The following is a 23482-nucleotide window of genomic DNA, read 5'->3' as shown; positions in this document are numbered from 1 at the left end:
AGTCCGTGGTCTAATGGGTAATGATCAGGTTGCTGTGCTGAGGGAACCGGGTTAGAAACCAACCACGGGAGCATCTTGGGTCACTGGGTGTGTGCTGCTCCTTATTGAACCTCTTTGACGCCAACTTGGGTAATCGCCGCTCCACATTGATGCCAACCTGCGTCGCTCGATGGGTATGCATATGCCAGTGGGTATGTGCAACTTGGGTGCAATCGAACCCGCGTCCTATATCTTCAGGCACACTTGTGTGGCCTTCGCGGCGGCGCGTCGATATGGCCGAGCATGTCCAGAGGGAAGTGCGAGAGAGAAGCCCGGGTGCATATACGCCTCAAATATATGACGCATCTCTGCGGTGGCAATACGTTGTCGCTATACTTTGCTACATTGCCACTCGCGTCAACATCGACATTCATGGTGAGATAGGTTCTGCCGTAATTTTTTTAAATTATTATTTGTCGCTTGCTGTCACATTTGCTTGTTATTTTTCGCAGGGCGCAGAAGGCTGCGCTAGTGTGAGTAGCACTAAAACTGTCATCGTTTTTTTTTTATGTGTCCGTTTTTGCTCAGAGTCGCAGAAATGTTTACACATCAATGGCAAATTTGATCAGTGAATTTCGCCGTCTATCTTCTTAATCTCATAATTTCTTTATCTTCCCCTGCTTTGATATTTTTTCCTTTCTCTCTGTCTCTTCTTTTCGTACCAGTGTGATTATACTCTCAATTTTTTTCTGTATTTCTTTAAAATTTTCAAATTTACTTTCCTCACACCGCTCAACTCTTGGTCAATACCCCACAGTGGGTACGCGCCACAGTTAATGAAATCATCATCATCAGTTGAAATGCTTCGAAGTCCCCTCGGGCGTTGCCGAGTGGTGCTGACGCAAGCGGCGACCCAGAACGCGCGAGAGGATGGCCTGAAAGTCTGGACCATCCACTTGCGTCCGTCGTCAATCTTCTGTAGCCGACCGAGCTACAAAAGGCGGCAAGGACACCAGTTCAGCCATGGAGCAAGCACAAGGCTTCGTAAGCACCATACGAAGCCATACGAAGTCTGCTAACCCTTCTTTCTTCCGCTCATTCAGACAGTACGAAGCATTACGTGTAATGTAGATTTACTCTGTCTCACCGGCACTATGCAGCGCATCGAAGGCTCCACGACATCCAATTAGAAACGCAGGCAGACTGCACGCGTCAGTGAATTAAAAAAGGGATCGCCGATGACTCGCGGGAGTAATGGCGTTTGACGTAGGCATCCGGTTCACGTTCCTGATTGGTTGACGCCATATATACTGCGCGGAGTTGGTAACACGGAGCCAGGGCAAAGAATATGCCTGACTTTGTTTATTCACCTGCTGTAAGCAGTCAGCTGAGAGCCTATGTAACTTGTTCCTTTTTCGCAGCTTACGATATAGTATTGCAGTGGAGATAACGGTGAGTAAAATGGAAGCGCCGTTCTTCTATGCAGTAGTAACTGCGAGATTTATGAGAATTGCCTTCACCGTAACGTTTACTGTATCACTTCTGACATCGCAAATAATGCCAATATACATGGAACTGGTCGCATCGAGTAAACAGATGAGAGAGCGAAAGAAAGAACGAGAGAGGTAAAAAATAAAAGAATATAACTGCAAATCATTCAAACTTATCTTGCAGTTGTACGACTATGTTAATCATACGTGACACAATGAAAATATCGCCAGACATGGGACGAACGACGCGAGGGAAACGACGCAACATTGTGTCGTTTCTTCTTTTCCCTCGAAGGTTTCTACCAGTACAAGATTCCTGTCAGATAGGAGCGATAGTAAGTCTATACAGGATGTCCCAGCTAACTTTAGCCAGAGTTTTAAAATATGCGAATGCCACGTAGCTGGACAGAACCAAGGCAATGTTGTTTGCCGTCGCTTGTAGATACTCAGATTATTTTTTTTTCATTCTGCCTAATTAGATAAATAGTCTTAATTAATTAACTTCTCAAATATTACAATTAGATTAAAAGTGTCATGAGTAAATTGTAGAGCGACATGAAAAACTCCCGATACAACTTTATGTTGTTCAATTCGTGCTGCATAAAAGGGATTTTCCGAGCGTGAATGAAGCCCGCCAATGCACTCAGAATTGCCACGCGACTGGCCGTTCGAGGTACTTTGCGTGTTTTCACGGGTTTCTTTCACGCTCGGGAAAACACTTTTATGTAGCACGTATTGAGCAAAATAAAGGTGCATCGCGAGTTTTTTATGTCGCTCTACAATTTTCTCATTGACACTTTTCATATAGTTATAATATTTGAGAAGGTGATAATTAAGACTGATTACCTAATTAGACGGAAGGCAAGAAATAATCCGGGTATCTTCAAGCGACGGCAAACAACATTACCTTGGTTCTGTCCAGCTACGTGGCATTCGCATATTTTTAAACTCTGGCTAAAGTTAGCTGGGACACCCCATATATAAAAAAGGTTTGTGACAACATCGACCATGTATCAATCCTCAACAGCTTGCACGCGTACCACGACCAAGGAAAAATTGTCCGCGTATAGTAGACCGTGAACTTCCCGACAAATCCTATGATAAAGTTAGATTAACATAGAGCTTCGGAAGAAAGATGCTTGATGAGAGGGCCGCAACATTGTTCTATCTTATGGCCTTCAACAGTCTAGCATCTATATTGCAAGTCCCTTCACTCGGCGTACCACCGAGGCTGCCGTTCGTGCTGTTTCAGAGCCACAATACGAAGCAGGTTTCGACTCACTGCACATCATAATCGCAATTGCAAACTATGCGCGACGCTAACGATTCTTCTTTTTTTTTTTTGCGGTACGCTGTAACAATTGAGCAGTCAAGCTGCTAAACTGTGCCCTGCAAGTCTTCACTGTGATAATCTTTGCTGTAAATGTTGCTTCTCGGACCATCATAGTCCAACTTCTTTTAATACATTTACGTACGAGATAAGGGGATGCCCAATCATTTCCCAGCACATATTGGCCGTCCGTGGTAGAAGTTGAGCACTGAATGGACGTGCACGGAATCCTCGTAAGCGGATGCGTGTAGCTGCCCGTCTCGGTGTCCTATTGCAGCGCAGTGGCGTCGCGGCTCTTCCGGAGTAGCGGTCTCTGGCGGGCGCCAGCAACAGTGCCGTCCCGGGACGGCCTGCGGCTTGTCTCATGGCCGCGGCCGTGTCCACGAGAGCCGCCCTGCTGCTGGCTTTCGTCTGGGTCCAGTTATGCAGGGGCGCCCAGGGCGCAGTCGATGCCGTCATCGACACCACCTTCTTCGGGTGAGCACTCGCCGCCTTGTCAAACACTGCCCGGCCATCTTTAAATTGCAACCCCGGAGTCAACGTTCCACGATTGGCAACAGAAACTTTTGGCAGGCGTTTTTATTAGGTAGAGGTGTAACTACCTTTATGTAATTTCCAATAAGGATGAACAAAGTGCTCTTGACGACCACCCCGGTCACGATCGTAATGGTGCAACACAGTGGCGCGTCACTGAGAACGAGGGAGTGCAAGGTGACGCCCTGAGTGACGCAAGAACTATATAGTTGCACCTCTACAGTTTGGCTAAGGGAGTAGCATTATGCCGTGGAAGTACACTGGTAAGGGCCGGAATGCTGGTGGAAATGGACTACAACACCAAAATGCTCGTTTTTGTGCGTTTTTGCATAATCCTTTATAGTTCAAGCAGTGAGTGAAATATGAGCCTTTCTCGGGGCCTTGCCATGTGTGTCGGGCGAACAGTTCAAATGTTTACTTTGTCTACTCTAGTAGCCAGATAAGCTAGTAGGCTATTTCTATGGCAAAATATTAAAAGTCGCCAATGTTTCACTTTTAAAATGCAGTCAACAGATGCGAGGAACATCGACTATCTTTACAATCTATTCAATGCTACTAAATATTTCACTCCTTTATTTCTTTTCGCTTTCTCTCTATGTGGCATATTTTCTTTCGCATTCACGTTCATGCTGATTGCGTTATTTCGCATGCAGGCACCACCTCCTCTCAGTGAGAATTGACAGCCAGGCACACCTGAAGACCCTACTGGATGTGAAAGATAATCTCGACGTAAGGACCGTATCATTGCTCAACATTTTGCTACTTAAAGATGTGATGCCTTCGTTTCTTGTTGCCGAACTACGAAGACTCGATGACCACTGCATACGATGCACCAGAAAGCAACCGCAGCTTGGCCGGTATAATGTAATGATTCTTTTCGCAACGATTCTCTTTCATTCTTCTCAACCCGCCGCTACGGACCGGCCGTTACTTTTGAAAACGAAGGCTAGCCACCACTTGGACCGATGGATAGGAGCGAGAAGGAATATAGCTTCAATAGGACTGTTACACGATTCCCACCTTGCAGTGCGCAGTTTTCACGGAGGAAGGAAATAACTAGGAGATAGCATTACGTAGCAAATTTGAAGCCAAGAAAAGTCGGCCCAGCACGTGATCAGGTCGTGGTAAGTTTTAGTGTCTCCCTCTGCTGCGTGCACTGGCCGCGCTCAGCGCATGCTCTTTCGAAAAGAGAACGGGTGCGTCAGCCACGTGCGGCTGGCGCACGATCGCACGTTGCAATGGTGACGGCAAATGTATACACTGCAATATAAACGAACCCAAGTTGTACAAGCACATCGGGAGAAAATTTGCACATAGCGTTTGGGGGAGCAACCCCGAGCACGTGCGCTTCGATTAAACCCTAGCGGGAACCCAGCACACTGGGCGAGTCCGCCGCGCGCAGGATCACGTGTTAGGCAGAATTTTTTAGGGAGGAAAAAGCAAAGGGGATGTCTTCACGGAGCATAGGCTGGCTGCGGGAACTATAATGCTCCCTCCTAGTTTATTTCCTTCCGCAATGGCAATTCTAACAGAACCAGAGCCTGCATCACTTGGAACATGAATCAGCGCTTGACGACCTATTAACCCTTTTCGCGGCGATCCCGTGGGTGCAGCCATGTTTGATCACGTGGTGACGCGTCCACTGCTTGCCTCAATGTATCCGTTGCCTCCGAGCTTACAATGGGTGTGTATGACGCCGGTGCGGCTCAGTAAAAGCCTGTTTCGGGAGAGATGGTATACGGTGACATCATGGGTGGACGACACGAAGTTTTGGCCACAGCTTCATTGAACACGCAAAACCGCTTTGGAAACTGATTAACCTATGTCTAAACGGCGCGAGCAGCGTATATATGGGGCTTGTTTTAAGAGAGAGGCTAAATATGTGTTCCAAGCTATCCAAACTTTCCGCTCATGAGTTGAATCAGGATTAGTGTGTTTTGCTCTTCCTTCTTTAGCAGCGGCTTGTCACATTACTGACTCAGTAAATTTACTGGCTGCGGTCACTATCTGATTATTTCTGCCTAATAGCTCGCGGGTGTTCCGATGTATTTGTTCTTGCTACGCGCAAGGCTTGAAACGTAGCCGTTTTATACATTGTAATACCTTGTAGCAAAGACGCATTATCGCTAGTAACTTGCTTACTCTTGTAGACTCACGAAACACTCAGCTTGGATCATTCGTGTACTATCGGTGTAGACCGTCATTTATTGTGCGTGTATGGTGCGCATATATTCAAGTGTGCGCCCATTCACCTATTGACACGTTGGCGATAGAGTGGGCGTAAGATTCCGTCCCAGTTATGGTAGATGTGTGTAGAAACGTACTACGACAGGAAGCGGCGCTACTCCCTTTGTCATTGTTTAACGAGTGGTACTCACATTGGCCGACGTTCCGGGGCTGAAGCACTTTCTTTGAAGGTTAGCGATACAACGCTGGCGGATGAGAAAATTTCCGTATCTTCGAAGAAAGCCGTACGTCTCTAAGTACCGGTAACACATATACGGACAGTTGCAGCAACGGTCCGCGAACTTGGCTACACAGATTCATTCCATTCCTTAATATGCCAGTCACTAGTTTTGCAGCCAACTACTGCACACGTGTTCCATCCACATGATTCAATCCGGCATGATTGGATCACAGTGCGTTAGCGAAAACTCGGTTGCATTTCCGACAGCTGATCGCACAGAAGCAAGGTGGCAGCGGTAATGGTTTCGCATTCGTGCGCTGTCGCTGAGGCGACGTGCGGCGCGCCGCTGACAGCGCCATCTCGTTTCTCTAGAACAAACTGCTCCGCAAAAATGATCAATAACATCATCATGCCTGTAGAGGCACTGGAACTCACACAAAGTGTCACTTCGGAATGAAAGATGTCATCGTACCTGCCAACTCTCCCGAAGTTTTCGTAAAGTTTACAAATTTGGACTCGGTCTATCACTTTACGAATGTTGCAGTAAGCTTCACGAAAAACAAATTCTGTTTGTGAAAGCGAAAGATGGGGTGGCGCAGGATTGCTAATATGCACGAAAAAGACATTGTCATGGTACTTGTGCCGCGCCCTCTTAAGGGTATACCAGTAGGTATACGAGTATACCAGAAGAGTTTAGCTATATATAAGAAGGTATACGAGTATACCAGAAGGGTACTACTTGCTTCCAACAAGTTTATTCACATATTTATTCGAATAATTCACATGACTTATAATATGTACCCGATTTCGAGCAAATTTTAAACTCAGTGTCTTCATTACTTTATCTCATGATACCGATAAAACATGCGTATAACGCGTGTTTAACGTCGTAATTAACCCACACGTATTAACGTTTCATGTCATAAAGTTTTATCAGTCATTATGTGCCCCTAATTTGTCCTTAATGTAAAGTTGGTGCTACTGTATAAGTCCTCCGAGCACAGTATAGACGAAGAATATACGTGCTTCGTATAACGTCTGAAATATGGAAGATGAGTATTGAGTAATTATCTGAATCCATTACTTAACCCTGACGCATTAAACTTCCGCCACACATTCCCTGTAACATGCTCGTCAGATCCAGCAAATGTGAACTCGGTGACATGCACAGTTCTCCCAGGACGTGGGCATTTCGTCAAGTAATTTCCTGTAAAGGGTATTATTCACCCACACACATTATACTTCGCATGCACTACATCAGCCACGCTGTTTCCCCCATATGCACCAAATTTGAACTCGGTGCCAGTTATATTAGCTCTCCCAATACAGGAGGCTAAATTCTACGCTATTCGTAGAACGCACTTGCAACGCCATGGAGCGCCTGCATGAATAATTTACTGCAAAGGCCGTAAAAAACCGAGACAACTTAAACTTTGCCTACACATTGCCCATAACTTGCCCACTATTTCCACCAAATATAAGCAAGGTACATTGATCGGTTCACTGAGGACAGCAGGGAAACTATACAACGTGCGTCGTATTACGCATGAAAATATGGAGGAAACGATAATTTAGTAATTAACGGCAAAGTTCGTAATTGATATAAAAGCATTAACGTTTCGCGACACATTAACCCTAACAGGCTCCTCGTATTCACCAAATGTGAACTCGAGCTCATCTGGAGCTCTCTCGAGACACTGGGGAACATTGCGGGTAACTGTAGTGTAACGCTTTCTAGCATTTGCCTGATACATTTTTCGCTAAGCCTGTAATTACCTGACGCTCTTGAAACTTTGCCCGCACATCACCCATATAAGATGCCTCCTATTTCATATAAGCGCAAAGCTCTGTGGCACGTTCAGCTCTGTCAGGACATCGGGTAAACTTCGCACGCGGTTCGTAAAACACCATTATAAACCCTCCCCCCCTCCCTCTGGCACTCTTGCATAATTAATCTTCTGCAAAGGCTGTAATTAACATATCCAGTTTAAACGTTTATCGTACATCACCCACAACATGCCTCCCATCTTCATATACTGTATCTTGGTGTCGTGTTTTGTTCTCCCAGCACACCAGACAAACGAAGTAGACGTTTTTTTTTTATTAACGCCCCTAAATAGGAAGAAAATTAGGATCTAGTAATTGTTTGCAAGACTCCTAAATAATTTGCATTCTTCAAATTTTCAGTGCGCACCACCCATAATATGGTCACCAATTCTCTAGAAACATAACATTTCTGGATTTTTTTTTTTTTTTATCCCAGGGCACCGAGAACACTTTGTAAGTGTTTCGCATAACGCCTTTAGGCAGGCAGAGAACATGTGTTTAGTAATTTTCATTTAGCCCCTAATTAACCAGCACATTTCGACCTGTGCCCGCAAATAACCCCTAACATGCCTCTCTTTCCCTCCAAATATATATTCGGCGCATGATCTAGTTCGGGAATACACGCATATGACGTTTTCAGCGCTTCTGCAATCGCACTAACCGTTTCGCTGAAAATTTTATATTCGTCACTGTATTCACGCTACGTACGCTTTTCTGGCTACTTGCGCATTAGCAGTCTCTGCTAGTGGAGTGAGTGTCGAAAGACCAAACAATGTTGTTTAAAGAACGTCGCGTACTGCGTTAATTTTACTAATTAGTGCTTGTGTCGGTATAATATTCGTTTCCTTGGAAAACAGCTAGACTTTTGGAGTCATGCAATCAAAGAGGGTCACACTGGACTGGTGAGAGTACCCCCGGAGAGCATCAACGAAATCGTGGATGTTATGGAGTCTGCGGGCATACAGTACTACGTCAACTCGGACAACTTGCAAAGGTTAGTGACGAGATTTTTTCACTTTTGTTTTTCGTTTTTCTTTTCTTCAATATCCAGGACCTTAAAAGCTCGCGACTATTTCAAAGACTGCTCACCTTCATCGATTTTGTTGTATTGTGCTGCTAACATTTGTGACATCGAAAGTTAACGATTGATAGAATATTTTAGCCGCGGGTAAATATGGAGTTACCCTCAATAGAAGGCAACAAGTTGTTTGTTATGCCGCACAAAATTAAATTTACAAGCTCAGTACGGGGCAGCTTAAATTACTGTAGGTAGTACTATAGCCAAATTTATGTGCACACTCTTGCGGCCAAGCTCCAACCAAGCTTGTGCCACCTTGCAGTGGGTGCATAAGGTAGCGACGGTATTTCCCCGTTTCCGGCCGATGGGAGCTCGCGCTTGCAATCCTGTCCACAAGCAGCCGCTTCAGGCTAAACTATACGTGCGAGGTTAGCAGGCGCGTGTCCTTAAATGTCACCGCCTTCATTGCCTTTTTAGTAAAGCTGGTGTCGCCATTGATACACAAAGCAGCCTTGGTGACTTCTGTCACTTTAGGAGTTTAGGGTCAGTCTCAGGCCACGCAGAATCAGAATAACATCGTATTAGAAAAACTGCTATCCAAGTGACTGTATATACCAGAATGCTACGAAGGCACCCATATGTCCCCGATATCGGAACGGAACAAGTCAAAAGCAATCATTCGAAGAAGAAAAGCCTCATGCTCGATTACTGCAGACACAATCGTATGTGTTGCTGACACGTACCTCAATCGTTTAGAGATTCCCACCAACGTTGCAGGCACCGCGTCTCGGTCAACGCTGTGATATGACTGTACCATGCGCAAAACCGTCGGCCAGCGCCCCTAATGCCGGCATCTCTCGTCGTTTGCGCAGTACGGTCGGGGCGTACTTTGGTTACAATGTAAAATCCTTGACTTGAAAGTGTGTGTCGGTTGTTTCTATCCCAGGCACACCTGCTGGGATATGTCATTTTGATTACGTTGTGCATTGCTTCAGAGAACGGACGAACACGGTCCAGCGTAGTTCGTAACGTCTGCTTGCAGTAACAGTTTGACAGTTTCTTTATTTGCCATCTTTCTAACGTCGTGGTTCACTGCGGCCAGTGATCCGCTGTAGTGCCTAGGTGCTGTGCACTCCTGCAGGCAGTCGCCTGAGCACAGACCCGAATTTCCTTCGCAGTCTGGTGAACGAAGAGAAGCGCCTCATCGCCCCCGACGATGCGAGCGCTACCAAAGGGGAAACGGCTTCTGACCTTCTCGACTACGCGCGCTATTACAGCTACAAGTCTGTGAGTCGACTACGGCCACGTTGCTTAACAGTTTACATGCAAGTGACGTGGTTTTCGTGGGAGGTACAGCCGCCATTTTATTTTTTCGAAGCAGAGTAAACAGACACGAAAAAAAAAAAAGACAATACAAGCGCCATATATATTCGCGTCTTTTCGCACTTCACATCAGTTCGCGATACATTATAGGGGTTTCAAAACATGTGCCAAATAAGACCACGGTTTGATTATGAGACACGCCATAATAGAGGACTCCAGATTAATTTTGACCACCTGGGGTTCTAGCACGCATCCGATGCACGATGCACAAGCGTTTTTTGTAATCCGCCCCTATCGCAATGCGGCCGCCGCGGCTGGAATCGCGCCAGCGACCTCGTTCTCAGCAGCACAACGCCATAGACACGGAGTTATACAGCGGCGGGCCGTGCTACATTTAGAGACACGCTATAGACCAACGAGCTAAGCAGCCTGCTATATATGCTGAGCAAAGCTAGACGTCCCGCACGCATGCATGGTGGGATTGTTTGGCCCTGTACAACAAAGCTTTTAATTTTGGCGTTTTACGGGCCGAAACCACGATTTGATTATGAGGCACGCTGTAGTGGGGAACTCCGGATTAATTTTGACCACCAGAGAATATTTAACGTGCCCCGAATACAACAAAGATATCTGTTTTATTTTCGATTGTGCGTACTCAGTACACGTATAATAATATATTTGGAAGAGTGAACAGTAAAATGAATGGGGGGAAAAAAACAACGAAAAAGGAAGGAGCTTCTGGGTAGAGCGGACCATTCATTTTCTTCTTTTAATTTTCTTCTCATATGCAACTGCACATGAAAATTAGGCCCCATAATATAAAAATCCTGTTCACACTTGGGATTTCGGGGCAGCTGTGCCGTAAGCCGAAGTCCCTTTTTTTTCGCATGGTGAACATTCAGTCGCCCGTATGCAGTCTTGTACAAGCGTCAACAGAAAGTAAGCGCAAGAAAAAGTTGCAAACGTTAAATCCCTCCCGTATCGAATACAATTTGTACGCGTTGTTGCCTTCGTAACTGGGTACCATAAGGCACCAATTTTTATATCGTATTGTTGTTTTTCTACGAAGAACAATATTTCCGTTAGCACGCGCTGGAATTCGCTCTTGTATGCGAAAAAACATTTCCTTCGCTCAGGGCTTTATCTGTTGTAACTCGCTAATGCGTGCGTCACAGGACCAATGACATTGCAGTCTTTTTTACTCACTATTCAAGGTGATTGAATTCTTCGAATGGGAGTAAATAAATAAACAAGGGAAAATGCAACAACGAATTGTTCTCTCGCGGTATAGGCGAACTGCCACCAGTGCCATGGCTTGTCAAAAATCTTGTGCCCCGCAGAGCGTGTCGGAATATAAGTACGTTTAAGTGCGACGTGACCTACGTGTCGCTTTTTAAAACATGTATTCAACTTTACTTTCACATCCTCTCATCTTACAAGGTCTGTTTCGAATGTTGCTTTGCCCTTTTATTTTTTTCGCCCATGACACCTTTTTTTTTTCTTGTTATACTTCGTTGGTTTTGTCAGGTAACGAAGGCGTTGCTGGGATTTGCGAAAGTCCACAGCTTTCTTGAAACGCAAGTTATTGGGCAAACTCACGATGACAACGACATCATCGCTGTGAAGGTAGGCACCATCTCAGGTTTGTTGTCCCCACTATACTGCAACGAAAAATTAGCGTAGGATCGTTGGTTATGCACACGTTGATATATGGCCGAAGCATAGGTATTACTTTATAAAAAAAAAAGAGAGAGTGGCTGTTTATCGGTGATCTTAACGTGCTTCTAAGCGCCTTCGGTGACCGACATTTAAAACGCAATTATGTGGCCGATAAATGTGGCAGTGTTTGTAAGACTCTTGCAACTTGAACGCGTTAAGGAACGAACAGCTCTATAAACACGGGGTACAGATACACGGATACAGGATGACTACCAACTGAATTTTTTATTGCGTGAAAGGTGGCCTATATAAGATTTAGAAGGGGGAACGAAAAGAAGAAAAGCAGGCAGATGGTGGTAAATCGCTCAAATTTCGAGGCACAAGGACTGCATGCACTAATCGAAAAGGTAAGCGGCATCTTTTCCTCATTGAGCCCAACAGAGGGAATGCTTACACGACGGGCCGCTGCGATAAATATTCCGCGAAATTAACCGCTTAAGTTGCTCGCGATACATTCTTGATACGCGCACTTTGAAGCTTATTTCTGTGAACTTCTTTGCGAAGCTTCTTTTGTGAATTTTGATGGTTAAACACTGCATCCAGGAAATGAAGATTGACAGAGGAAGGAACACGCAAGACCAAGAACTACTAAAAAACATTTAAATTATGGGGTTTTACGTGCCAAAACAACGATTTGATTGTGAGGCACGCCGTAGTGGGGGAATAATTTGGACCACCTGGGGTTCTTTAATGTGCATCTAAAGCTAACTAAAAGGGTGTTTTCCCATTTTGCCCCCATCGAGATGCGGCCGCCGCGGCCAGGATTCGATCCCGCGAACCAAGCATTGTGTGTTCTTTACTTTCAGTCTTCGCTTCCTGCGCTGTTTTGCCGTCAGAAGTCATATGTAACAAACTAGCCCAGCGTCGCACGCTTTTTTTGTGTGTGAAAATGGGAACTTCTTGTTTCTTGTATTTTTAATGAAATTCCTGTGGCCACGTTTCCTTCTTTTTCTCGAATATCCTACAAAGAACATGTGCAGCAGTTTATATCAGGCGTTGTACGCCTATTGAAGTATATCATGTTGTCTTGCCACTTCCTGTATTTGGTAACCAACTGCTTCTTGTGTTTTCTTTCATTCCTCTAAAGGTAGCCAGCGAAAGCGACCTTCCTGTTATTCTGATCGACTGCGGTGTTCATGCCAGGGAGTGGGTCACTATCTCCGCTTGCATGTACATCGTCAACGAGGCGAGTAGGCTGCTCTACGGCAGTCGGGCCTGTATGCTTTCTGTGCGAACCGGTGCAACACCTCCTTCACAACCCAGGTCATGCGCGCACTTTGAGCAGTAACGTGACGCAGGAAGGTCGACAGTTCATGCATTTCAATGGGGCACGTCGGCAACGCTTACCATATGACCGCCTCTTTTCTAAAGCGCGGTTTTCAGTCGTAGCATCGGCCTTGGCTTACTAGATGACATAACAATCAGGGCGCGCATACCTTTTGTTGCATGGGGGGGGGGGGGGCAGTGTTGCGGCATGGGCGCCCCCATTCCATTCCAATTCTATTCCGGGAAATTTAGAACCTTGCCGCGATTCCATTCCTTTCGATTCCTCGAAATGAAAAAAAAACTCCATTCCAAAAGTCCATTCCCACTCCGGGAATGGCCGGGCAGTTCAATTCCATTCCTGTAATTCCTCAACGTAGGAAAAGCATCTTGGTAGTTTTATCAAGTTACCAAATGAACGCACCATCAAGCTGATGTCGTCAGACGTGTTAAGAACTGCAAAAATACGCGAAACACGTTACCAAGGTCGAGGGATAGTAGCTTGGGGACATATCTCGTGCAGTACAACCATCCTACTAATTCCCATAGGGACAGTTCGCCCGCTACCTTAGTGCTTGCATGGTCAGCATGTTCTAACGGCTTGTGATGTTTTAATATTGTTTAAGCTTAAATGTGTTAATGCTAAAATGATGACGTAGCGTATTTTTGCTTAGGTGTCCTCGTGATATTTAAATGCTGCAATAAAGGTCGCAGGCAGTTCAAGGTGCAAAAAGAAGCTTTATTTTGGCTTTATTCATCAAAATTTTGCAACACAATGTGATAAACTGAATGGGCGCTTCGGCGTTTAGTTTTGAAAACCCGAAGTGTTAATGACGGCTGCTTCAACAACAAAAAAAAAACTTTTTTTTCTTCAACTGCGAGGCTTTTCTTTCGAGGAACCCGTATGGGTTTCCTTTGTAGCAATTGCTACGATTGGGTGGATGCCTCATTTCCCCTTAGCTACTTACTTCTCTCCTCCTTGCGGGTTTCCGCAGAACTATTACGTTATACTACTGTATTGTTAGATTCGAGGCTCTGGCTTACTAATGTTTGAACGTGGGCTGGGTGGTTCTTCGGCATATTTTGCCAAAAATAGCGCGTAAACGAGAAATGGCTCTATTTTCACAAAAAGACGTAACTCCATTCCCATTACATTCCTCCAAACGTTGTCGCCATTCCATTCCATTGCGGGGTCACATTCATTCCAATTCCGGTGTAGTAACTCCGCAATACTGTAGGCTAGCGACGGTCGCGGCAAACAGGCACGTGACTTTTGGGTGCATCGAAGAGCGACATGTCCAAGCATGACTCTAGTGCTCTTGTATCCCTTCGTTTCCATATCAATCAATCTGAAGAACACAAAAACAGTGTTACCATGGTTCAGAATTTTCCCCTTTTTGTCTCTAATGCCGTTCTCGATCCTAGCGACGATTCCGCAGTCGATGGACTCTGCCAAACGCATTGGACTCTTTTTCAAGGCAATGTGAAATCCTTAATACTGCAAGAAGTTATTTTTTTTTTTCAAACACAAACCATGCAATCAATAAGAAACTGTAAACTAATGCGCTAGGCAGGCGATGCCGCTCATGATCCGCCGAGACCACGTACCACCGTGGCCGAGACTGCCGCGTGACGCCTGCACAAATCTGCCGTAGTGGGAAAGATTAGATCAGTCGCTATTTGCAGAATAATCCCGTTGGATAGACAGACAAGATCATTAGTCGATCCATCGTGAATGAAAGTGAATTTCAAGAGAGTTCACTCAGGATGGCATTTCGAAGCATCAGGGCAATTCAGCAAATTGAACAGGCACCTCTCATGCACACCCTTTCATGTACGTGCGCGATTCGCTGGTTTTGTATCAAAAGTCTCTGAGCCATGAAAAACTCACAGCTTTTCAAACCAAGGAATAGAAGGAGAAGCTTGTTCTCACTGCTTACACAACGAACCGTTTGGAAGTAAGAGAGGCCTGGAAGGTTATCATCAGAAAAAAACTTATTTTTTCTTGTTGCAGCTTGTCAGCCGCCATCAGGAGCGAACCTCAGACGTCTCCGAAATATTCAACTACGAGTGGCGAGTGATCCCCTGCCTCAATCCCGACGGATACGAGTTCTCTAGGAAATCGGTGTGTAAACTTTGCCGATCGTGAACATGCCGTAAAGTTTTCTTTCACGAATTCTAGTGCGATAATTTCGTATACTATACTTTATCGCTTTTCCTAGCGCTAGCGGGCTTAATGTTCTTAGTCTGTGACATTTTATTTCTTCAGTTCCCTTACCAACTCTTGTCATCCAAATACCATTGCAGATATATTTGCATACGTGCCACTGAACTTTGTTTGCACGTGTATACGTGCCAACAGGATCATCCGCGAGAGTGCATTAGTACTGCTTCCAACGACTAGTCGGCTTCCTAGTAATTATAGCTTCCTACGGTGGAAGAAAATTTTGTCAGATAATGCTGATCTTCGGATCGCAGCTTTGAAGCTTGTGATGTGTTTATAGCTATGAAACGTGACCAGTGTATTGCATAGGAAAATAAACGAAGTACTTTTTCTTCGGCCATGCAGAACAGGATGTGGAGGAAGAATCGATCAGTTCAGTACTCGTCCAATGGCACAAAGTGTTACGGTACCGACCTCAACCGTAATTTCGACGTGTCATTCTGCAGTAAGTTTTCGAAACATTTTTTTGAAACACACGCAAAAAAGTGTTGTTCTGCTTTGTTTATGTGGGATTCTACAAATAAAAAAAAATAACCTCTGTAATCAGAGCGCGTCAAGCAGTAATTTCTAACCAATTCCTATTATTTAATTAGACTCTAATTCCCTTGCTTGTTTCTCAGTGTAGTGGAAGCGACGCATCAGTGAAATACCACTAAGTGAATTATACATATTGATATATAGGAGTGAGTAGTACTGCATCAGCCAGTGATATACCGGTGAAGTGCACCCAGACGAACACAAGTGAGAAAGTAAACCGCTGATTACATTAAGGTCAGCTAAGATTGCCGCTAATAATAAGCAACAAAAAATGCCACCTTGTAATGGAACGAGAGTATTTTCAGGTGTTAATGCGTGTACGATTTTCTCCGTACGTAACCCTTTTTTTTTTGTGGGGGGAGGGGGGAATATAAGATACCGTGAGTTAATTTCATTCTGCGGTTTTCTGGGCTATATTTATTAACTTCTGCTATAGGAATTTGCATTTATTATAAAAAAGACAGGGCGCAGCGCTGAGTGCACCAACTACATACAGACTATATACAGGGTGTCCCAGCGAACTTCAGCCAGAGTTTAAAAATATGCGAATACCACGTAGCTGGACAGAACCTAAGTAATGTTGTTTGCCGTCGCTTGGAGATACTCAATTTTTTTTTCATTCCGCCTAATTAGACGATCAGTCTTACTTAATTAATCAACTTCCCAAATATTATAATTACATGAAAAGTCTCAATGAGAATATATATATATATATATATATATATATATATATATATATATATATATATCAAGAAAATTCGCAACAGAACAGGAAACAAAACTAAGACCACCGGTCAGCGCATACATTTACTGTTAATCTCTGAGATGCACTCCGTAACGCCAAGCGTATCATATATCCTACGCTGACTTTGACGCCTCGAAATGCCGATTTAGGCTCGTAAAACTTAACGCAAAGCGCTTAGTGGCGATTTTGAAACGCTGGAGGTTAGTGCTTCCCTCCCCCTTCCTCAACTGTGGAGTTCAACAAATGAATTAAATTAGTAATTGCTATATTGATAAAGCTATAAATGAAATAGCATTCCTTTGTTTTCGTGAAAAAATTGCTGCATGGCCAAAATAGCGGTGAACAAGTTGTTCCAATTTCGCTTGATATGGCTTGATATGGTTTGAGTATTGCAGGGTTAAATGCTCTTTGCGAGAAGGGCGATTGACTGCCGCTCTTACGCACGACTGACCCCTTCTTTCTATGCTCGACTGCTATGTAGCACTCGTCTTTGAAGAGACGCCCAAAACTCTCGCGACTGCCGATGTCCAGACGCCGGGCGCACACACAGCGCGCGCGCGGCTTTCGCGTCGCTGCAGTGTGCACGCGTACACACGCGGTGCGTATGTGCAGGCACGCCCGACGAGGCGGATCCCTGCAAGGAGACCTTCTGTGGCAAGGCGCCCTTCTCGGAGCCGGAGTCGCACGCCTTCCGGGAATACGTGACTCAATTCCGCAATAGGATAGCCTTCTACTTCAGCTTCCACGCTTTTGGAGACCTCTGGCTTATCCCGTACAGCTTCCGCTCCGAGAGGCCGCCGGACTACGACGAACTGGTACGCGCTGGCCGCCACCTGTCCTTGCTGGTGTGGCCTCAGCGCCGCCCCGCGTGCGCGGCAAGAGCGCGTGCTTCTCTTTGCTTTGATCTCGAAGCGACGGGAGCGCACTGTCGGTAATCGCTTGTGTACATAGACAGCCGGACGGACGCTGTTCCGTACCGCGACGGTTCATGACTCGCCCCAGTTATTTTTTTTTTTCTGTTCTCGTTATTGGGTCGTTAATTTGGATGGATGGATGGATGCTCGAAAACTGACGGAGATTCACAGGAACCAACAAATTGGAATACGCGGGGCGACTTCTGGTGTTTATGCTCTGCATGACATATTTTTCTCATAAATGTTTCTTGTCCTGCCTCTTGATTCCGACTTGCTATGGAAGTATCCCGCGAATCTGATTCAAAACCGCGATGAGAAATATTAGCGTTGCAAGTCTGTTACTGATAAGTTTATTTACGGAACGTCTTGAGTATGAACTGTGTTGAATCTAGGGATTGTTGGCGTAGTCTTCAGGCAACCTTTTTGCGCATGCACGCGTGTTTTGGTGAAAGCCTGCAACACTCCTCACGACGGCCCTCTTCAGTCCTCTTGTTGCGCATGTCCTTTCAGATGGCGAGGGCAAATCGAGCAGTCGCGGCGATACAGGAGGTTAGCGGCACCCTCTACAAAGCCGGATCCATATCTTCCTTACTTTGTGAGTACACGATCAAAGGTCGCGGATGCCTGACCCAGCACATCGTGACGCATTTTCGTCGCAAATACAGCTTCATAACAGCAAACAATAAAGATAAAAATATGTTGGTCTTGATTTAAACATGGTTGCGACCGCCGCGCCCGAGTATAGTATACGTGCATGAATCTTAGTTATATAGTACTATAGAGTTTTTTTTTAGCTGCACCAAATTTTTAAAAATTGCCTGTGGCAGATAGCGAAATTCTGACTTGATCTAAATTACGCAATGAGGCGGCCATTACTTCTACGAAAAATCAAAATGCTTAACTGAATAATTAACATAATTACGCGAATAAACTTTTTTTAAGTAACTACCCTATGGCACATGTATTATAATCTACGAATTGATGTTCCTCCACAATTTTATGTATTTAAAGCTAAGTTATCTCGAGAATATGAGAGAACTCAACATGAAGTTGCGTACGCTTTCCAAACCATTCATATAACTTCAAGGAGTTCGTATTGTGCTTACCTGATTCGGCGTGGCAGTTAGCGGATGACTGGAATATTCAGCTCATGTGGAAATTAAACTACCTCGCTCACACTTGCACGAAATGTAATGTGCTTTTAACTTCTAAAGACACGTCTGATGCCAGTAGACTTCTTTCTTCTTCTTTCCTTCATATGTTGCACTTTCCTAATTGTGCAAGAGCCCGTTCACTTGTATACCCTGGTTTCCTTGAAGGGCCCTCGGTAGCTTTTCTCAAATCTTAAGGCGGTTGCTTGAGGCAACATCTATACCTTCGCTGCAGGGGTCACGGAAAGTTTATTAACAAAAGTTTTTTTTTTTTTTAATGAACGCAGATATCGCTCCGGGCACTGCAATCGACTGGATGTATGTCAAGAAGGGTGTCCGAATGAGCTTCACCATTGAAATTTCTTCAGAGAAGAACGGATTTTTTCTAAACCAAAGCAACGTCATCGACGTCCCGAAGCAAGCATGGGTTGGCGTGGTAGCCGCCATTCAATAACATTAAATCAAATTGCAAGTCAATTTTGTGCCTGCGAAAAGCGCTGACATCGCCACGGTCGACTTCGTCAACGTCGCACGTGGTCGATGGGACATGCGTATCGCGCAAATCGACCCCGCTGATGGCCCCTGGAAATACAAAGCATTACGGTAGATGAAGTAAAATAACGAACAGTTTAAACGCAAAGGTTCTTGCGGAGATTTTCGTGTTACCGCCTGCCCCCTATTTACGACATGGCCAACCGTCGCAACTCACATGTGAAGCTGACTGCACGACGTTGAGGCTAATCTCGCCATTTTAGAGCGCAGTTAGTTAAAACTGAGACATTCAGCGTCCGAAATGGCGCGGAACCCAGTTCGGCGGCGGCGAGATCCACTGGAATAGCCCTGCACCCGTTCCTGCGTAGGCGCCGGCCTCCCTCGTAACCGAGCGTACGAGTACAGCGAAGGATCAAAGAGAGAACGCGGAGCGCAGCGGGGTACAAAAGACGGCGATAGCGAAGAGAGCGCGAGGCGGAAAGCGGAGGAGGAGGGTATGGCGAAAGCGTGAGAATAAAAGCGTAGTGTCGAGACGGGCTCTGTGGCGACGATGGCTACGAGATGGCGCAAGCGAAGCGCGCGTCGTCTGTTCGCCTATGACGCCACCGATACCATATATGGAAACAAAGCGCTGTATGACCGGCGGCCTGTCTGCGGCCGCTGCAGTGAATCGCTCCCACGCGTCACCCACGCGCTGCCTCTCGCGATATCCCGATTCGCGAGGCAGTCGCACCACACTTCGCTCGGTTTGCAACGTGCCGCACGAGGCAGAATGTCTGCGCCAGCCATTATATTGCGAAATGAAAACACAATTATAGCGCAGCGCTCAAATTTCTCATTAGGGAGTATCGCAATCGTCGGTGATCTTTTTTATTATCGATGACTGTAAACCTTCATAACTACCATGCATCAGTAGACGTTGAAGAAATAGGCAGACTAACCACCTTTTGAATAGACGCACGCTCTCAAAAAAATGCTCTTGTTGCAGGTGTTCCAGTGAAATAATTCTTAATTCTTAAACGATTTCCATTCATGTTTTAGGGTAGAAGGAAAACAAAGCAATCGATGCGAGCGCGGTGTACAAGGTTAGCGTTATTTCATTAATTTTCTTCATATCAATATAGTCTAGTATAACTTGAAACAATAATTTCAGCTGTTGATGAAAGGTTACAAGTCATTATAGTAATACTAAACATTTTTTTTTACTTTGAGCTTGTGGTCACAGAAAGTTGCAAGTTTTCACGATAGATGGAAAAGCGAATCGTGTCTGCGACAGACATGTTTTATCGCTAGTGAATATCCTTTTTTTTCACACAGCGGCAACGCACTTCCTACGGTGATAAGAATCAATAGAAGTTCTGGCAGCAACAATATCAAGACGACTGTCGAGTTAATGCAATTAGTATTCAAGCAATGTAACCACACACCGTGTTGCCACCACCGAAATTCGTCATCTATGACGCGTGCATACTGCAGCTCAGCTCCTCTCTCGCGCTGCCTACAAATACAGCGGAATCTCAGTCTGCCTCTGGGGCGTGGTACCGGCGCAGCTATGGGTGCGTCGCTCATGCGAATGCTCTTTGTGCAGGTCAGTCAGAATGCAACGTGCGTTGCTCATTCTATTCTCATTCTGCCGGTACCTCCCCCAGTGCTTTTCGCGAATGTAAGAGCTCATGCTTGTCGCTATCGACCTGTGTTTTGTAGGCGCTATCGGTTCAAGTTGCTACGCAGTTTCGCATTTTGTTTTTTGTTGTGACTACTTGTGTCTGGTGACGTCGAGATGAACCCAGGCCCCGACAATACTGTTCTTAAACAGCTTTTAGACAGACAAAAGGAAGAAAAAATTGGCTGCTATCGAAAAACGCCAAGCCGGAAGTAACTCCGCAATATCAGACCTGAACGAACGTATGACTACATTAGAAACGACGCTTACTAAACTTGAGGAAGTGCGCAACATGATCCAATGATGCAAACAGATTTGCGAAGTGCAGCAAGTTCGGCTACAGGCGCTTGTAGATGAGGTTGATGACCTTGAAAACCGTAGTAGGAGGTGTAATTTAATTTTTTATGGGGTGAAAGATGAAGAGCGCGAGACGTACGAAAAGGCTCAGGAACATATCTTAGAAATTTGCAAGTCGAAACTTCAATGGGAAAGCGTTGCAATAGAGAGAGCACATCGTCTTGGAAGGCGTAGTCCTAATAAGAAGCGGCCAATAATGGTCAAGTTCCTTTCGTTTAAGGAAAAGCGGGCAGTGTTATCAATCGCCAAGAAATTAAAAGGCTCAGATATTAGTATTTCAGAGGACTTTTCGGAGAACGTGCGCAAAAAGCGGAAACGACTGTGGTATTACGCTAAGGCGAATCGAGAGAAGATTGACAAAGTAAACCTCAAGTTCACTACTCTTTGTATAAATAAGGTGAAGTACGTCTATGATGAATCCCTGGACCAATTTGTGCAAGCAGACTGACAGGAACTGAAAGCGGATGGGTCGGTGCTTTTTCTTATTGTGAATTGCAGAAGTATACGAAATAAAAGTGATGAATTTTCTAGCCTCGTTGATATGTCTAGACCAACTGTCGTTCTTGGATCTGAATCCTGGCTCGATGCTGACGTTGCGGATACTAAAGTATTTCCCAGAGGCTTTGTTTGCTACCCTAAGACCTAAATCGTCTCGGGGGAGGCGTTTTTATTTTAGTGGATGCGACAGTGTGCTCCCGGGAAATTGATATAGAATGCAGTCAAAGTGAAATGTGGGTAGAGATGAGATTGCAGAACGGCAGGTCATTATCGGTATGTTCGTTCTATCGCCCACCAGGAAGCAAAGTTAATATTCTTGATGAGCTTACCGCTGCAATGGAAACAGTGAGCACCGATTGCCTATTTATAGCCGGAGATTTCAATCTTCGAGTAATCGATTGCATGGTCTCTAGCAGATCCCAGTTCCAGCGCTTTTAGTCAGTCAAGTAAGACATGTTGAAGATATGTCGCCTCTTCGAGCTAACTCAGCTAGTTCTAGAGCCCAGAATAGCAAGAAATGTTTTGGATTTATTTTTCACTAGCACGCCAGAGTCGGCGCGTTCTACAATAGTGCGGCCGGGCATAAGCGAGCACCAAGCTATATTGTGCGATATGAATTTGCAGTATGTGAAAGCTGCTAACGGTGGCACACGGCGTATCGACAGCTATTAAAAAGCACGTGTCAGTGATATGGCCCTAGCTCTAGATTCCTACTTTGATGTGTTTGATACAAAGACTGAATTCATGAACATTGAAGAGCTTTGGGAAGTATTTAAGAACAAGTTGCTGAAGATGCGTGAAAGGTATGTACCATCATGGGGTTATGACTCCGCGGCGCAGCAAAAGTAAGCCGTAGTATTCGCGAGACGTGAAATGCAAGGCCAGGCAGAGAGCGCACTTTTACGCTGCTTATAAGATAAACCCTTCGTTGAAGCTTTAAGATAAACTCAAGAAAAAAACTGAAGAGATGAAAACGACTTTGAAGACAGCCTAAGATAACTTCTTTAACATGTTCCACCTCCGTACACAAAAAAGAACGAAAGAACTGTGGCAATTCTTTAAAATGAACAGTAAAGATGTATTATCAATACCGGCCCATGATAGCGACTGCGCTACCGTCCATAGCGACATCGAAAAAGCGGAGTGCTTTATCTCCTTTTTCAGTTCTGTGTACGCTGCTCGTGTTGACACTCAAAACTCGGTGGCGCGATCCACCCCTGTGTTGGGTGAGCCCATAAGAGATATCATGATCGACCAACGAGGAATTGAGGCCGCTCTCAAAACATTGAATGCGTCTAAAGCAACTGGGCCTGATGCTTTATCACCTGAATTGCTTTATTTATGCCCACGGGAGGTATTTAAATATTTGTGCGTAATTTTCACCAAATCTTTACAAGAGATCTCTTTATCAGATGATTGGAAACTTACCAATTTCGTCCCTGTGCATAATGGTGGACCGCGAAATAGTGTTTGGATTACCGGCCTATCTCACTTACTAGCGTTGCATGTAAGCTACTTGAGCATGTGCTTTACAGTAATGCTATAAGCCATATGAACGTGCACTCCTTGCTCAGCCCCCAGCAGCATGAATTTCGTAGTGGATTTTCCTGTACAACACAGCTGCTTGAGTTGACGCATGACTTAGCAGGAGCTTTGGATAAGGGTTTCTCTGTTGACTGTTTGTTTCTAGATTTCAAGAAGGTGTTTGATGTTGTCCCTCATTCTTCACTTATAGAAAAATTAGAAATGTATAATATGAACAGTAGGCTTGTTAACTGGATAAAGGAATACCTAAATTTAAGAAGACAGAAAGTTGCGCTTAACGGCAAGGCATCTCATGAAGTTGATGTGTCCTCTGGCGTGCCCCAAGGATCAGTCATGGGACCATTTTTGTTCCTCATCTATATATAAATGATATCTGCTCCGGTATTTCATCGCAAATCAGGCTATTTGCGGATGATTGTGTCTTGTATAGGGTTTTTCATACTACCCATGGCTGCAGTGTTTTACA

General features: G+C 45.0%; 1 protein-coding gene across 2 annotated transcripts; it reads left to right on the top strand.

Annotated features, from left to right (window-relative positions):
• Positions 1-21513, top strand: LOC126544058 (carboxypeptidase B-like). Of its 2 annotated transcripts, XM_050191260.3 has the most exons (12): positions 3-1023; positions 3077-3276; positions 3987-4062; positions 8425-8561; positions 9764-9872; positions 11436-11534; positions 12715-12813; positions 14905-15015; positions 15460-15559; positions 17009-17211; positions 17821-17905; positions 18749-21513. In XM_050191260.3, exons 2-12 carry the CDS (start codon positions 3164-3166, stop codon positions 18913-18915), a joined length of 1299 nt encoding a protein of 432 aa, XP_050047217.2. In that variant the 5' UTR covers positions 3-1023; positions 3077-3163; the 3' UTR covers positions 18916-21513. The 2 variants fall into 2 exon arrangements, with proteins under 2 accessions (XP_054917607.2, XP_050047217.2); XM_055061632.2 differs by lacking the exon at positions 12715-12813 and having other exon boundaries at positions 1-1023.
• The last annotated feature ends 1969 nt before the right edge of the window (positions 21514-23482 follow it).

The sequence above is a fragment of the Dermacentor andersoni genome, chromosome 1, assembly GCF_023375885.2.
Source record: "Dermacentor andersoni chromosome 1, qqDerAnde1_hic_scaffold, whole genome shotgun sequence".
Classification (NCBI taxonomy): Eukaryota; Metazoa; Arthropoda; class Arachnida; order Ixodida; family Ixodidae; genus Dermacentor; species Dermacentor andersoni.
This window is presented reverse-complemented; position numbering and strand designations above follow the sequence as displayed.